Source organism: Hoplias malabaricus, chromosome 3, assembly GCF_029633855.1.
Source record: "Hoplias malabaricus isolate fHopMal1 chromosome 3, fHopMal1.hap1, whole genome shotgun sequence".
Taxonomy (NCBI): domain Eukaryota; kingdom Metazoa; phylum Chordata; class Actinopteri; order Characiformes; family Erythrinidae; genus Hoplias; species Hoplias malabaricus.
In genome coordinates this window covers 18,600,660-18,618,395 of record NC_089802.1, presented here as the reverse complement: position 1 = coordinate 18,618,395, position 17,736 = coordinate 18,600,660, and the positions used below count along the sequence as shown (strand labels likewise).

The 17,736-nt window shown below is 38.7% G+C and overlaps 1 protein-coding gene across 1 annotated transcript in view; it reads right to left on the bottom strand.

Annotated features, from left to right (window-relative positions):
- The window catches only part of radil2b (Ras association and DIL domains 2b), a 33,435-nt gene that overhangs the window by 10,050 nt on the left and 5,649 nt on the right, over nucleotides 1-17,736 (bottom strand). Inside the window, exons 3-8 of the mRNA XM_066665501.1 lie at nucleotides 16,287-16,519; nucleotides 13,727-14,076; nucleotides 8,269-8,958; nucleotides 7,837-7,874; nucleotides 6,608-6,786; nucleotides 6,394-6,506 (exon numbers count right to left, since the gene is read on the bottom strand). Of these exons, the coding sequence (XP_066521598.1) occupies nucleotides 6,394-6,506; nucleotides 6,608-6,786; nucleotides 7,837-7,874; nucleotides 8,269-8,958; nucleotides 13,727-14,076; nucleotides 16,287-16,519 (1,603 nt within the window). The remainder of the gene's footprint in view (nucleotides 1-6,393; nucleotides 6,507-6,607; nucleotides 6,787-7,836; nucleotides 7,875-8,268; nucleotides 8,959-13,726; nucleotides 14,077-16,286; nucleotides 16,520-17,736) is intronic.

Genomic DNA, 17,736 nt, shown 5'->3' with positions numbered 1-17,736 from the left:
ATATTATATTATATTATATAAGATGTTAATCAAATATGTGCATTCATAGACTACAGAGGGTTAATCTGCCTCTCCCTTTGTTTAGTTTTTACTATATATTTCTATATCTTTTACAAACTCATCTTGCTTGATTCTTCCACAAGGAATGAAACATGCTCTTACTGTCATTGCACAGAAGTGCATTGAAATAGTGCTTCAACACTTATGCCATGCATTTCTCTTCATTTTATGATAAATGATTTTGTAAATGTTTATCATCATGATAAACATTTTTGTAAACCTTTATTATAATATGTAATTACTGAAACTGTATTGTCTATGTGCTGAGTGTCTCTACATATCTGTCTATGTACTTTTGATTGTAAGCGTCTTTGGGTTTTAGAAAAGCGCTATATAAATATTATTATTATTATTATTATTAAAAGCTGTTAAAAACAACTATCTCTCTGAAGACTTGACAAAAACTAAGCTAAGAATACATAGAACAGGAATAAATATGATGAACTGGCAGAATTTTTACGCCCTTGATGCCCTTCCTGACGCAACCCTCCCTCTTTTATCCAGGCTTTGCGACTGGCACTGCAATGCGATGCATTCCAGTGGTTAGGTGCACACACTCACACCTATAGACAATCTTATGAGTCGCAAATCCACATACCAATGTGTGTTTTTGGACCATGGGTGGAAACCGGAATTCTCCAGAGGAAGCCCACGTGAACACGGGGAGAGCATAATACTATCAGTAATATATAATAATAATATTAATAATAATAGGAATTATCTCAAATAATAAAAAATTATAAAGAAATGCTCAAGTATTTAGGACCCCCATTGCCATAGGCTTAGAGGGTTTTATTATAATTTATTTATAATTTATATTGCATTCACTGTTGACAATATTGAAACTTCTAGCATATTTCATTATGTTATGAATACAGAGCTTTAAAACATTGAAAACATAAAACATTTAAATATCTTGGCAAGTGCATATTCTTAACAACTTGTATGTCTGTCCATCTAAGATATATTACCTCCAAGAAACTATATGGAAAAATGTGTAAGTTGTTTTATTTATAGGGTGAAAACTTGAAAACGGAAACAACTGAACTCTTTTCATAGGTTGTATTATTCAAGTACGCTTTTTAGAAACATCAAAGTATACTGGAAGCTTGTTAAGTGTTCTTTGGGCGAGGTTTATTTTTTACTATACACCAAAAAAAAGCCCCCCAAACAGGGTTGGGCGGTATAACAGTAATACCGTATGCCATGATAATATTTTGAAAAAGTATGAAAAATGTGGATACTGCCCATCCCTACACCCAAAAAGTATTTTTTATAAACTTAGAGAACATTGCTGTTATCAGCAATCTGTGTCTCCTGTATAATATGGTTATAGTAAACAATAAAGTTTGTTAAAAATAATGTCTAGATGGATAGAACTCTTTCAGCCAATCAGATGGTGGCTAATAAAGTTAATGTGAAAAGTATCTGGCCAGGGGTGGTGTATTTGAAAACGGAGGAGAGTCCCTCATGAGGAGACCGCTGGAGGAATGTCACTCCTCCTGGCAGCTGACCAGCAGAAGGAGGTCAGAGAACAGGGTCTCGCATGAGTGAGAGATCATCTCCACTGGCCTCTGAGCTGCCTCCACTTTCTCCAGCTCAACGCTCCTTTATGCTCCGTGTGCCAGCGCCCCACAACGCTGCCTTTGTTTCAGCTCGCGGACAGCTGTGTCCAGTCGGCTTCTGGCAGCCAGTGCCCAACACATCATATGTACAGTATAGCTTACATTCTGAAAAAGCTTTAGCGTTCAGGCATGGACATGTTCTTGGCAACCGCTGACTGCTTTGGCAACTTGCTCGTGTTGAAAATATCATGCATCTCATTCATCTCCAAGCACAAAATGGAAAGAAGAAAAGGAAGAGTGACTACTCAACAATGCCTCAGTCCTTAAAAGCGTATGCCAAGAATCAGTAATTAGACTTTTGCTGGCCATGTCAGAATTGAATATTTACACAGCCTGTCAAAGGTCTGAGAACACACACACACACACACACACACACTTTTCATACTGGTTTTAGTAGAAATTCAGCTTTTTCTGCACACTGAGAGAACATCATAAACCACTTCTGCCATTTCCTGGCAGACAAAAGTACTAGCCTGAAACTAATGCCTTACTTCACACATTTTATCCCCTTATTGTGATGTCAGCACTCAGTCCTTTCAGTTATTTAAGCTAAGTGTTTTAGCTTTTAGTGTGTAATCACTTTGTGAGATTGTGATTCCATAGTACAGGGCACATACAGCAATATGTAGAGATAAATAATACATACATTACAGGGGATGCTACAGTTGTAATCATTATTTCTCTTCATTATTCAAAACATTACATGAACTGTGAATTCCATGTTGTTTTGATTATAGTTACACTTGTTACATACTGTCTTTAGTCACATAAGCACTTTAGTGACTGCAAAGCAAATTCTATTAGTAGGTGTTTTATATTTGCAGGTAGACCTATATTTTTGCCCTTACAATCTGACAAGAAGTGTATTTTCAAAAACACCAAACAGAGTTCTCATTCATAATGTTTATGATGATCTCAGAAGCCCCCAGGTTAGTGTATGTTTGCCTTGAGGACTCCTGAACCCACAAACACACCATGCTTTTATTTTCTTAAGCCTGCTAGCAGCTGCTTCCTTTTCAGTGGGATACAACGACAGAACAAGCCTAAAAAACAAGAGAGATAGCTCCAGATGTGTTATCTGGCTTTCCTAGTAACCATGTTTGCATTTTGTTACACTTTCCTAATAAAAATATTGACCACAGCTAGTGCCTGACTGCTATTTTATACAATCTGTGGTATTTATTACATTATTGTGGAAATAGAGGGTGTGATGTTGTTAATTTAGTGCTAATTCAACACTGCCTGAGGGAACAGCTTTCTTTAAAAGAAATACAGGTGCTGTCCAATAGCATATTGAACACAAGACACTTCGCCATAACTTATTTAAATAAAACAGATTTAGTGTTAATTGGATGAACAGATTTGGGATTTGTTTACTCTGTGCATGTGGTTTAATGCTAAAAATACAGCCAAGTTTATGATTTACTAGACTGATTTTCCTCAAGCAACCGCATTTGCCACATTGGTTCTAGCTTGCGGATGACGACAGCTTTGCTCCATTCACAGCCCTGTCAAAGGCTCGAATGCCATTTTCCCAAGGCAAGGCATGTCCACATTTTGGGCCTTCGAACCCCTTAAATCAACCTACGCCCATGGAAATCATTTCTTCCCATGAACAACGCTCTCCCTGACCAAAGATGAATTGAACTTTCCCAGAGAAGTGTTGCCTCAAGGTACTTCACAAATGGAACATGGATCAGCCCCAAATCCAGGCTCTATGAAATTATGTCTGCACAATTGGAAGACATGGGAGGGTGGGGTTGGAGGAAGAAAAAAAAAGGTCTACTCCTGTGAGAAGGGAATTTGCAAATGTCTACCATAAAACATCTCCTCTTACCCCTAAACTTTACATCTATGCCCAATGTTTCTTGTGGTAACAAACCAGCAATGATTTATTCTAACTTTATATTTCATAATGGCACTTACAGGCAAGAGCTGCAGCGCTCTCCTTCAGACTGTGGCTTTCTGAGCCATTCTTTCAGAGAGTTTAAAACTTGTGGGCTAGGGCACTGTCAGCCTGAATTCCTCACATTGTTTCAGCCAACATGGCTGTCAGTGGAGTTATAGGAGACATAATCATCTTTAACACAGACAAACAGGAGACAGAAAGATTGTAAGAACTGAACATTAAGCAAAATATTCATTGGCACCTCAAGGCCGGATGGAGGTTTGAAACTTGGAAACCAAAATTCCTAATGTAGGATAGTAAAAAAAAAAAAAAAAAACTACACGGGATACAGTTCAACAATATTCATTCATTCCATATGGCTACAACAAAGCCAAGTAATTACCCACTGGGCCAGAGACACATTCACAAGTGAAAGTCATTTAAAAACACATAAAAATTACATCTTCAGTTATCATTCGAAAACACATGCTTCACCTCTGTGCTTAAGGGACAGGAAAGGGTGATAAGCCCTGGCAATGACTCAATGGAACAACCTCAATCAAAACGAGCAGTGGAGCCAGGACTTCTATTTCAATCTCGAATCTGTAGAGTATAACAATGACTACTGAACAGCCTAGTGATCCAGAACATGCCTCTCAGTGTATGGACATATATAACCACTTTCCAGGACAGGAAATATGTCTTTAATTTCTTCCTTCTCTTCACAGCATTGCAGAGATACTGATATCACTGATACAGATACTTCAACCCTTAAAAACCCTACTTATTCGTGTTGTTTTGCTAAACTATGCCAATGTAATTACAGTTACACATTGGATTATACTAGTGCCTAATTACATCCGTGGTTCTCAAACACATTTTAGAGATTCCTCTGCTCCCAACAAACCTGATACAACAAATGAGCTGGTCCTGGAAGAACACTGTTTCTTTCCACTGTGTACTGAATTTGAACAACAGGTGGCACGGTGGTGCTGCAGGTACCGTCACAGTCACTGCTGTGCGTTCAAGTCCCATTCTGGGTGACTGTCTGTGAGGAGTTTGTTGTGTTCTCCTGTGTCCGTGTGGGTTCCCTCCGGGTGCTCCGGTTTCCTCCCACGGTCCAAAAACACATGTTGGTAGGTAGATTGGCGGCTCAAAGGTGTCCGTAGGTGTGAATGTATGTGTGTGTGTTGTCCTGTGGGCAACTGATTTGCATTCTGTACTGACAGGCCAAATCTGTATATCGTCACTGTCCAAAGAAAAACACATTATCTCCAAAACAGTAATTTTAAAAGAGTAGGAAAAAAAGCCTTTTTAACTTTCAATGAAAGTCAATATAAAAAGTAATTGTGGAGTATTTCAATTGGTTAATTCATAATGAAAATTTCACACAATGTGAAGGACAGTTGCTGTGTTAACATGATGTGGTAAAAAAAGATTATTGACAAAAATGGAGATACATGTTTATTTTTTAGAAAAAAAAAATTCTAATTCTTTCATTTTTTTCATTTTGATGCAAAACCTTTAATATTTTTGCTTTAGATTTATTATAGCCTGTATTTATTTTACCACTCCTGTGGCTGGGCCCCGTATATTCGTCTATTTATTCGTTGTGTAGGTCCTTGGTTTTTAATTTTGTGATTCAGATATTTGTTTTTGTTGTTATTTTATATTTGTTTATTTATTTTGAAAAATGTAGGCTATCAATAAAGATCAACTCATTTTATCAGCTTCATACCTCGAATAGGACCACCTCCACTAAGCTATTGTTTACCTGGTCATACACTGTGCACTTAGTGGTACCATGTATACAGGAGTTAGGACAAGGATAGCAAGCAATGCTGAGGTGAGCTTCGAGGCTCCAAAGCCCTAAAAATGATATTTGAGACAGCTCTACACTCTAATCGCTATGGTGCGGTAGAAATACGTCACAACACTGAATTCTATTTTTGCTGTGATTACAACAGATTATAACAACAAACAAAGATTAATTACGGGTGATAACTACAATTTTAACAGACTAAGCAAAATGAACCATCATAAGAACCAGCATTCTCAGTTTATGCCAATTATCCCTACTAGTGTGTAATCAGGCTAGTACGTAGAGCAAACAGAGGCATTCAGGTTAAATGCCAATTAGCTATGACATTAAAACCTTAAAAACCCCAGGAGCACTGCTGTGTCTGATCCACTCACAGCAGTGACACATCAGTGCTAAGAGTAATCCACCATCCAAAATATGCCAGCTCTTTAGGGTCCTCAACACGGAAGAACAGGGTGAAACAGGGCAAACATATGAACTAAAGTTTGCAATTGTAGAACTACAAAGTGCACCTATATATTAAGTGCAGCTTATAAAATAGTCAATAATTTTAGAAACAAGGTGGTCATTTTAATGTTTTGGTTGATGATTGCATATATGGCATTTGGGGTCTGAGCTGGAATAACATCAGTCAACATGCTTCTGACAGATCTCTCTGTAAAAGTGCAACCTGGAAGCACCCAAGGCCAACAGCATGGATCTGTAAATTGCGAGACCTTAAGCACTACATAAACACACCATATTTACCTAACATACAATGCCACTGCTGTAGCTGCTGCTCACTGAGCTGATTTTAAGTTTTCCTGATAATGTCTCATTCATTACAGCCACTATGACTCAAAACAAGCTCTTGCTGTGGTAAGGTTAGCTCAGGATTATTTTTCTTACAAAAACAACAAGCCCTATGTGAGGAAATAAGCAGCTGTTTTTAGCAAGCAGGCTTTTAGTAAGTGCAGCCATTTTATAGCTAAACAGTGAGTGAGTGGAGCACCACTGACCTTAGTAAGGTAATAGACACACTGCTGGAAGGTGAACATAATGACCTCCTCCAGGACAGTCATGGCCTCCTCACTGGCTGGACGAACAGTGGACAAGCGCAACTCCAGCACAGCTTACAAACAAAAACCCATGTGAGACATTGTTAATGAAATGCATGAAATGGCTTTAATGAGGAATTCTCTCAGAATTTAGCTCATGTTACTGAGTAATTACCCATGCAATCCTCTTCCTCTTCCTCCTCCTCCTTCGACAGCCCATGCAGTAAGTGAGGCACTTCTTGATGGACAAAATGGAGAAGCTCAACTGAGTTGGCCATCCACAGAACAAGTGGCTGTAGCCCTCTCAGGAGATTCTCAATGTTGTCTGGCTCCACAGGGTCCTCCTCACCTCCTCTGTTAAGAGAAAACACACATCTGTGGAGGTCCATACTCTCACCGTCACATTAACACAAACAGCATTTGGAAACAGCATCTGTCTTTAACAATGCTTGAACAGTTTATGATGAATGGACCAATAAAAACAGCCAAAATACTTTGGAATAAAATCTTGTTAAACTGTGTTAAAATGTGAAGGGTAGTCAGTCCCCAAGACGTGAACAGAGGAACTATTAGTGCAAATATATTTAAACCATATGTGTTAAATCATAATGTTTTATGATAAGGTCCTGCATGATTAAACTATTGGAGTTTAAGGCCCTTTATGTCCTCTTTGCTGCAGCTAAACTGGACAATACTGGAATATACAGTTCACAGATATTCTCACAAGTGTTTTAATTAGGGCAGTTATTTTCTCAGTGGCTCCTTTAAAAGAACACATTTTTTAATATTTTTACCTTACAGTTACAGCTGCAAAATGATTGTGATACTCCTCTGAGCCTCTGCCATTACAACACAGAGTTAAGCACTGCAGAAGTTTCACTATGTAACTACCCTGCCCCGCTCCCCTGATTTCAGAACAGTGCTGTAAAAAATTAATAACACTAGGGGGAGCCCCAGGAACAACAACACCTAGTGTTCCTTTAAAAAGCTAACACAGCTCTGTCCAGTCCCAACAATTGAAACATAAATATTTCCCACCTGTTAAATATGAATTAATCAAAAATTTTATTTTGGTATAGTCACACAACTTTATGATACTTCATTTATTCATTCATCTTCAGTAACCATTTCTGTACCCACTCCTGATCCGAGTTGCTTTGGACCCATTAGAATTACTTTGTGAACAAGTGATGCCCCGTAATGGACTAGTGCCCTGTCAATGGTATGTTTATGTTGTGTGCCCAATGATTGCAGTTAGGACCCAGACCCACCACAATCCTGAGAAGGATGGGTGAATGAATGAACTGTAATATTGCATGAAAGCATTATATATCATTATCTGTGCAGCCCTAATGCAGATGAAGTATTCTACTATGATAATACCATTAAGAGAAAGATGCCTACATTTCTGGTTGAATTGCTGCCAGTTCCTTTGCCTTTTCCTGTGAAAATCGAATGCAGAAATGTGCAGACTTAAAAAATATTCACAGACAGAAGTAACAATAAATTACAATTTAAAATGTAAAATTTACAATAAAGTGAACTGTTTTTACTGGTGATTAAACATGTAAACAGTAATAAGGAGAGTATAAAAGATGCACCTAGTAGACAATAAACATCTATAATGTGCTTCATGTTCAGTTTAAATATTCACATGACCTTGATGGCATACTCTAATGAGCTAATTTGCATAATGTGTCATAAATTGTTTACTATGTCACCAGTTCAATTCCACATAATAATGTTTAATAATGACCCAGATTTCTGAAAGTAATGGATAACAAATAGAGACCATCTCTGAGTTAGACGTGCTGTCAATTGTATTTGGAGCCTTACCCACACAGACACCTGAACCTCATTGGCTATGTGTAGAAGAAGTCGTCTCAGGTCAGCCATGGCAAAATATGTGGCTGACCGCTGGAGGCATAAGCACAGCAGAAAGGACTGGCTTAGTTTGTGTGTGCCGTCATGGCTGTCCACCCTTGTGAATATCTCTTTCAGGATATTCTCTTCATGTTCCACATCATAGACGAGCATTATTGCTCTCCCGCCAGCATCCCTCAAGCTGGACAGTGTGGTTGCTGGGCCTTTTGACATGGATAACACACAGGACTTGCATAGGAGAGGGAGCTGGTTCGACTCGGTGAGCCATGGAAGGGTCATAGCAGGATGGTCATGCTTAAACTCTTCAGTGCGTGGGTCCTTGAACATGAAGAGATAATGGTCCCCCAGGCCTATAACGTCCCCTGAACATAGCTCTGTCTGTTCATTGATGCAGGCTCCATTCCTCTTGACCGCTGCTCCATTCAGGGGCTTCAGCACTGTAACCCCCACTCTTCCCCTCAGCTCTTGCTCAGGTTCTGAGGCGGGGTTGATCTCGAGTCGCTCTACACAGCAGTGTTGCTGTTGAATATCTGGAGCCCAGAGCTCCACGTCTAGAGCTGGACACTCTTTCTCCTGATCGGACTGCTCAAGGTTATGGCCAAAAATGGTGCTGCTCCCACTTAGTGAATAAATTACGAAATCCTGGAAAGAGAAACATTTTTGGGTGATGATGAAGTAGTAGAAATAAATCTACTGTACAGATGGGTCCAATTTTTATTTCAGACTTGTGTGAAATTAGTATATTTACTCAAGCTAAAATTACAGCAATTTTTGTTGTGGGTGGTTCTATAGCTACAATATTTATAGAGTAAATCACGCAGAAAATTATGTAAATGTTGCTGGGGTGGACAAGGTCTCACATTTCCTAGGAATTTTCTAGGATTTTAATGCAAAGGAAGTTCAATTGCTGTGAAATACTGCACAGTACAATACTATAAACTGACAGTACAGTAAGCACTGGGAGCCTCATAGCACCAGTGTACTTTAAAACTATAAAACCAAATTTGTAAATAAACACGCCTTATACGTCCAACATCATGTAAGTGGAAAAGCAGAATTTGACTACTCACAAAAACACTACTACTGTTTTTTTAAATGCTGATTAAACCTTTGCCAAATTTGGCCACAACTTCCTCCCATAAGTTGAGTCCAGAGACGTATTAGCTGTTTAATTTAGCAATGTAAATACATGGTCTCTACTGCTGAGTTCAGAAGGAAGGTTAAACTTTATTTATACTGAAATATGTATGAAATATCATAACTAACTTTAATGCTTACCCTTCCAGTCTCTCTCTCTCTTTTTCTCACACACACACACACACACACACACACAGTTCCTGTTTTGTGATGTTTGATGTACGAGCCTCACTGTAGTGTTTTTTCTGTTACAGCTTGTGTGTGCGATGCTAAAGCTCTTCCTGAAACTCTTACTCAGCAAATTAAGAGATTCTCATTTCCTCTAGTTTGTCAATTTGTCATTGCTTATCACACTACATTTATCTCCCTCCCAAAATAGCATTTTACATTTACTATTGTGAATGCGTTTTTTTAATCAAAAAATACTACTAATGTAAATACAAATACACGTGCTGATCTTGCTCATTCATTAAATAAGTCATAATTTATTAATTAAATGTATCGTAATTTATAAAGACTTTTATTAAATACAGTGATGTGTTATTACTCCTGTCACCACAAGTCACTTTCTTCCACGGTGGAAACGCTGTAATGGGTAAATGCCACATGCATTTATGTAGCCCTCATGGCAGACAGAAATTACTATGGGGTGTCTAAATATAAACACGCTTGGTCAAGTCATATGACATCTTCTACTGGGAAAATAACAAACAAATCTTTGTAGACATGTTTTCATCCAATTATTCTACTGGGTTTAAAGGTATTAACAGGGAGTTTCTCCCTCTTTGTTGTATTAACTTCTTTTACTCCTCTGGAAATTCTTTACAGTAGATGCTGGGACATTGCTGTAATAATTTGTTTGCATTCAGCCACAAGAAATGTTGGATGATTCATTCTGAATCACCAACACCAGTCTGACTGTTCCCAAAGATATTGAGTGGTGCTCATTTATTCCAAAAGACACTGCTCCACTGTCCTGTGGGGGTTTATACCCATTTAGACCATGACTAGAATTTAGCCCATGATGACCTTACTTATTTGTTGAGCTGGACATATATCATCCCTGTCCAAAGAAATCATTCATTCATTCATTATCTGTAACCGCTTCCAGTTCTGGGTCGCTGTGGGTCCGGAGCCTACCCGGAATCATTGGGCGCAAGGAAGGAACACACACTGCAGGGGGTGCCAGTCCTTCCCAGGGCGACACACACTCACACATTCACACCTATGGACACTTTTGAGTCGCCAATCCACCTACCAATGTGTGCTTTCAGACCGCAAGAGGAAACCGGAGCACCCAGAGGAAACCCACATGGACATGGGGAGAACACACCAAACTCCTCACAAACAGTCACCCGGAGCAAGACTTGAACCTGTAGATCCCTGAAGCTGTGTGACTGCGACACTACCTGCTGCGCCACAGTGCCACCCCCAAAGAAATCATGTATGTCCAAAATTAATAAATTTTCAAAATTTATATGAAATGATTTATATGAGAAAGAAAAAACTTAACTTTCAATAGAAGTCGATATGAAAAAATGGTTTTCCAAGTCATTTTTGAGCATTTCACTTGGTCCATTCATCATGAATTTTTAACACATTCTGAAGAACAGCTGCTGTGTAGAAACGATGTAGTAAACTAAAAGTCCACAAAAACGGAGAAACAAGTTTTTCTTTGGACAGTGGTGAAAAGTAATGGAGCATTACAATTTGTGTGAGGATATGAACTCGGTTTCACATTGAATATAAACAAAACATATTTCTTCATAATGAGTGCTCTGATTGAAGCTCACTGTGTTCTGTCATCATATGAAACTGGGACTGGTAGGAGGATCAGAGTGGAAAGAGGCAGCAGCAGTGAAGCATCAGGAATAATGATTTGTGTGCCATTCAGATGTAAAGCTAAGTTCTGCCACAAGTATAAGCTGGAGCGGAGGCGCATTTCTCTGAACAGAACACAAACTGAATCCTGCTAATGAACCTGTGGAGGCCGCAGCATTTGTCAGTCATGAATCAAGCGGGACACACTTTGTGTAAACAACTATTTTCCATCTTTGCTGTACTGAATTCGTATTAAGTCATCAGTTTTTAAATACCTTGTTAGAACTCCACGTTCTGCTGAGTGCAGCGTAAAATAGAAAAAATAGGGTAAAACACCTGACGTCTGGAATGTGTCCCTTATTCCTGTCATAACCACAGCCTTTTGGGAAGGCGTTGTATCACATTTTGAAACATTGCTGTGAGGAGTTGATTACATTAAACCATGAGGAGACCAGTAAGATCAGGTGTCAATAAACAGTATAAATAATGACCACTATTAACTGTACTATAACTGTACTATTCCCATCTTCAAACAGTCACTCAATCTGGCCACTGACTGACTATGTGTTTAATGAGGTGAACTGCAGGACATTACCAGACTGTGCTGGAAAATTACCTTAGGTAGGTAAAAAATAATCTAGGACCAGAGCAAGGGCAAAACCCTGACATAAAATGTACTTTAAAAAGACACAGATGAAACAAAATTGAATGAAAAGTGTGGTTATCTCACTCTTTTTCTCAGCAAGAGTTTTAAATTCATAAATCGTGATAACATTTGACTATTAAAATAATATGACTCAAATAAAATGTTGCATCAAATGGGAATCATAAGTCATACATATAAATAATACTACACTGTGGAATAGCTGTAGCAGCATTCAAATCCTGTGTGAGCATTATTTGCATTAAAACTGCAACAAGGATGAGCCCGAATAAAAATAATAATCTGGACAATGGTCAACTGTGTTTTTGGAGCAAAAATATGCCAAATGAAGTTCAGAATTCAGATTATGATTCTGGAAATACAAGCAAAGAATATACAGTCTTTCACCTGTCTATAAATGTATATGCAACATACCTGTTTTAAAGTCCCACAATATGCAAACTATATACCAGATATGAACAGCACATTCATGTATGAAAAGCAACATTTCAATTGAGGAAAAGCAAAAGTGTGAATCTGCTATTTTGTGTTCATGTACACTAATGTAAAAAGGATCCTAATTAAATCCCTGCACTTCGTGACATGTATTTTTAAACGACAGTTAAATATTTCAACAACTAATATGTGCTGTAGGTATTATTACTTATAAACCTAAAACACACCTCTGACCCATGTCATCTAGCAAGCATACTTTATACAGTCTCTCTATGTTTGTGTCTGTGTGTGTACTGGTGCCCTGTTGATCACTCAACAGGCAAAGTTAATCTGTCAGGAAATGTGTCCACCCTCTGGACACCCCGCATTCGAAACTCTACTTCCTGTGCTGTGTTAATATCCAGCTGATTTTGCACACAGGGCTGTTTTTTCAGGGGATTTTCCCTCTGCCTGGTACTCATGATCTTTCTGTGTGCTTTTCCATAGGGATGGAGGTGTTATGGAATAAAGCTTTGTTCCATGGCACATTGACGTCACATCAGCTGTGCTGACCCGACGCTGGAATGTCAAACCCCCCCTGAGACGAGATATGCACAGCACCCGTTTGATTGGCCTGCGCTTAAATACCTTGCACAAGACAGAAAAGAAGCCAGTGCTATGAGTATTTATATGAGTTGTTGACCAAAAAGCTAATTCACTTTATAGAGTTGTTGACTAAAAAGTTAAATCATTCATTCACTGAATCACTCACTCATCGTCTGTACCCGCTTATCCAGTGGGTCTGGAGCCTACATGGAATTATTGGGCACAAGGCCAGAACACACCCTGGGGGGGCTTGATCAAAAAGTGAAAAATGTAATTCAACTTTTGAGTGCACTTGAATACTTTGAAAATATTACATCAGCAAATTTTTGCCGAATAAAAGAACAAATTGTTTGATGTAGTTTACTGTAGTTTTAAGAATAAAAACAAAATATTTTTGGTGGTGTTCAACTTATTTTCTATGTAAATATTTCATTATTCTACCAATAGAAATGCCGTGGGATGTGTTTGCCTTCTCCTGAATAAGTGTCATTATGGATGATTTTTTTTTTATTGATAATAAAAAGTGATTTTATTGTTCATATGGAAATGTGTATGTGAGTAGTAGTGTTAGTTATAGTGTGAGATGGGTGCTCCAAAACATGCTACACTGGCAAAAAAAAAAACATGCCATAAATTCCACAAAAACAGTGGCATTTTTATTGGAAGAGGTGGGGGAAAGAAACGCAGAAAGGAGTCTGTGTGTGTGTGTGTGTGTGTGTGTATGTATGTCTAAGTGTGCATGGTGCCTGCATGTGAGATCTGTACTACCTGTGTGTAACTGAAGCCCTGCAGTAGCAGGAAGTAGGGGAAGTGCAGGGGTGGGTGAATGGAATACTGTGTGCAGTTGTCATCGCTGCTCTCTGTCTCTTCTTTTTCTGTGACTGGACAGTGAGGCGCTTTGTAGGCATCTGATTTCTCCATCTGTGATTGGTTCTTGAGACTGTTCTGGGACTCGGGGGAGGTCCCGTGCTGACCTTGGCTCTCTGCCCTCAGGTCCGCTTCACTACGGCTCCTCCAGAGACCACCGTCCATCCCACCTCCACACATACCTGCCACCAGGGCCATGGACTTCCCTCGAGAGCGTGTCTTTTGCAGCTTACGAGCCTGAGCATTGATCCCTGTGGAACACCAAACAGGAAAAATGTTTGAGTATTTATAGAAGTCAAGCCAAGGACTATTTTTCACCAAGAGTATCATGAGAGCAGTAATCGACATATTATTTTTAAAATTATTAAGTCATATGTGAGCATGCAGCATAAATATTGCAAAAAGTTAAGAAACAGAGTTTTCTTGTAAATCTGTAACTGTAACAAATCTGAAACACAGATGGCCTCATGTTCTTTTAATTTAGGGTTTGGTAGCCATTTTACATGATGATGTTTATAATAATGATACTCCAAATTCCAATCCCAGCAGACGAAGCAAAAAATATTTGAATGAATAATTTCAACAAATTCATTTGCTCATTGGTGGCAAGGTGGCGCAGCAGGTAGTGTTACAGTCACACAGCTCCAAGGACCTGAGTTCTAGTCCCACTCCAGGTGACTTTCTATGAGGAGTTTGGTTTGTTGTCCATGTGGGTTTCCTCCAACAGTCCAAAAACACACGTTGGTTAGGTGGATTGGTGACTCAAATGTGTCCATAGGTGTGAGTAAATGTGTGTGTGTCACCCTGTGAAGGACTGGCTTGTGCCCAGACATTTTTGGTAGGCTCAGGACCTACCTCGTCCCTGAACTGAATAAGCGGTTACAGATAATTAATGAATGAATTAATGTGCCTTTTGTCCTAAAGAGTCATACATCTAATAATTATGGTTGCAACCTGTCAATCCTTGGGGACACCTAGCTTTTCAAAAAATGCTTTTAATACAACAGGGCTTGCTTTCTTTTTGGTTCGCCTGAACATATTACAGAATAAGCAATTTATTTTGATGAAATATATATATATATATAACTTGATGTGTCTTATTCAGTTTTAACTGAGGGTGCAAAAATTAAAAATTAAAAACAACGCAAGGTGTCTAAACCTTTCATGGACTGTGTTTTTCTGTTGCAGGGATGGGACCAAACTGGGTCTGAAAAGTGGCATCTTGTGCATGAGCCAAGGTCATTAAGAGTGTGAAATGGACTGTGTGCAGGAAGCAAGCTCATCTGATGGAGCAAAGAAAAATAAACATGTAAACACAGATTAAAAGTGTGCAGAGGGGTTGGTTGCTTGGAAACAGAGATATATGTGTATATGTAAAGCCCCCTAGAATGATGGAGTAGAAGGGGCTGTACATGTTCTATGTTTGGGAATCTCACTGTGGCGCTTGAAGGGGATCCACACTAAATGGACTGGTTAAAATGTTAAACATGTAGCTCTGATTCTAGCCCTTAATATGAACCTTACTGTCAACTTGTAGCCGTAATTTTCAGCCTCGGTGCTCTGGGGTTCAGAAATGCACCCATAATCAAATTTAGCTGGTTTTATTTCTATCTTTGTGATAAATATGTATGAGATTTCAGTTTTTCATATTCAAGTGATCTCTTTTCATAGGGCTCTAGATCAACTGAGGCCTCACTATGGAGATAACTGAGGTTGGTCTGAAATTTTAAGATAAATCTGACAGGTATCAAATTCATTTAAAAATGAATTCAAGGAAATATGCAGAAATGAAGGCTAACGTTATTGCCTTAGGTTTTAGGTGGGGAAATCTGTACATGATGACATAACCACAGTTAACCAGTAGTAACTGGGAGTTGTCAGGTCTTAAGTCTGATATAAATCTGTTGCTCAACTTGGCAATAGTAACAGGCTTGTACATTTTTACCAAAACAAGTAACAATAATTACAAATGTTTTTTTAATTATTCTTATCATTTCATCATTTTATTATCTTATATTATTTTAGCTTTTAATCTCATATCTTACAAATTCTATCATATTTTGGTTTCTTTCTCCTAGAAGTAAAACTTATCAAAGCATTATACTGTTTGTTGTAGTGTGCACGACTCTGTATGTGGCAAATAACTTTGATTTGATTTGATTTATAATAAAATTGTTGTTGTCATGTACAACTCACATGAGAAGAATAATCAGATTGCTTTGTAATCCCTGAATGAACCGCTTCATGCTCTGTAGTACAGGTCCACCACATTTGGGTGGCCATATTAACACAAGAAAGAAAAGAAACTCGGATACATTCAGGCTAATAGATGTCAGTGTTAAGGTTGTTTCTATACATGAACAAGAATCACTTGAGAAAAGGACTGATAGAAGGATTCCCTGTATTTTTTTAAGACTACAATTAGATATTTTCCCCATATGGTCCAGCCACCTGTAGATACCTGCAGTCACTGTGTCCTTGTCTCTGGAGCTCTTCTCCTCCACACTGGCTCTGCGCTGTATCTCAAAGCGCCTAGCGTAGCCTTCCCTGGGCTTCCAGAGCGACTGCAGGAGGAGAGGCCGCTCATTGTCCCCGACGACACGCACACACTCAGTCCTCCACTCCTGCTCTCCGATGCAGCCGATTACGTCACACAAAACATAGGCATCAGCATCAGTCTTGCTCAGTGAGTATCTGTGAAAACATATCAAAACCTTTACAACTTACAGCCTCCATGAATGACTTTGAATCATTCATTATCTGTAACCGCTTATCCAGTTCAGGGTCGTGGTGGAGCGTACATGGAATCATTGGGCACAAGGCGAGAATACACCCTGGAGGGGGTGCCAGCCTTTCACAGGGCAACACACACTCACACATTCACTCACACACTCACACCTACAGACACTTTTTTGTCAGTGGGAGGTTTTGATAAATTAGTCAAAAGAGCATTTGTGAGGTCAGGCAATGATGATTAAAAGACTTGGCTTGCCGTTTACATTCCAATTCATCTTAATGGTTTTCAGGTGAGTTGAGGTCAGGGCTCTGTACAGGCCACTGGAGGAATTCCACACCTCATCAAACCTTGCTTTTTTGCAAAGTGGCACAGCCATGATGGAGCAGGAAGGTGCCTCTGAATCTGTGAGTCTACAAGAACTTCTTAGGGTTTAGTTTCTGCTGTTGTGAGACACTTCTGTTATATCACATCTAGTACTGGAATCTCATTGTAAACATCTGAATCTGATCATTGCAACTGTATGAAATCAACACAACTGGATCCTTTAAACCTAGGGTCATGTATATCTGCATGTACTTCTTTACTGTCATTTATTAACTTTGCTGAAGCTAAAGTAGATGCAGAAATATCAGTTGTATCTTGTAGGTTGGGATCCAGTATGTTGGGATGAACATATACTGGCATTATTTGTTTTATCATGCTTTAAATCTGCTGATAGAGGAGTCACAGCATGTGCATGTTCAAGCTGCATAGAGTGAAAGAAATCACAGGAAAATAAGAGCTTATTATGTGTTACCATTCCTACCATAGTGCACAGATGACTGACAAGGCTTTAGACTTTTATTTGAGTGAGTGAGTACTTTTTAATATCATAATTTGTAAATGGTTTGTTTATTCATTTATCAATAAACTCAATCTCAAGTATTTATATGTTATATTAATTTTTTTACAAAATGACACCAGCAATATAAAATCTATAAAAGTCCAGTTTTTATAGTGTTCATTACATTTCAAACAAAGCATTTTCACAACATTGTGTTAACAAGTAGTATGTCACTACAAAGAAAAATAGATGAAATGGTGGCCATTCAGGACACTGCAGAAAGAGGTAAACGAGGGAAAAGTCCTAAATATTTTCTATTTTTTTTCTACTTTATCATAGGTTTGAGACAGA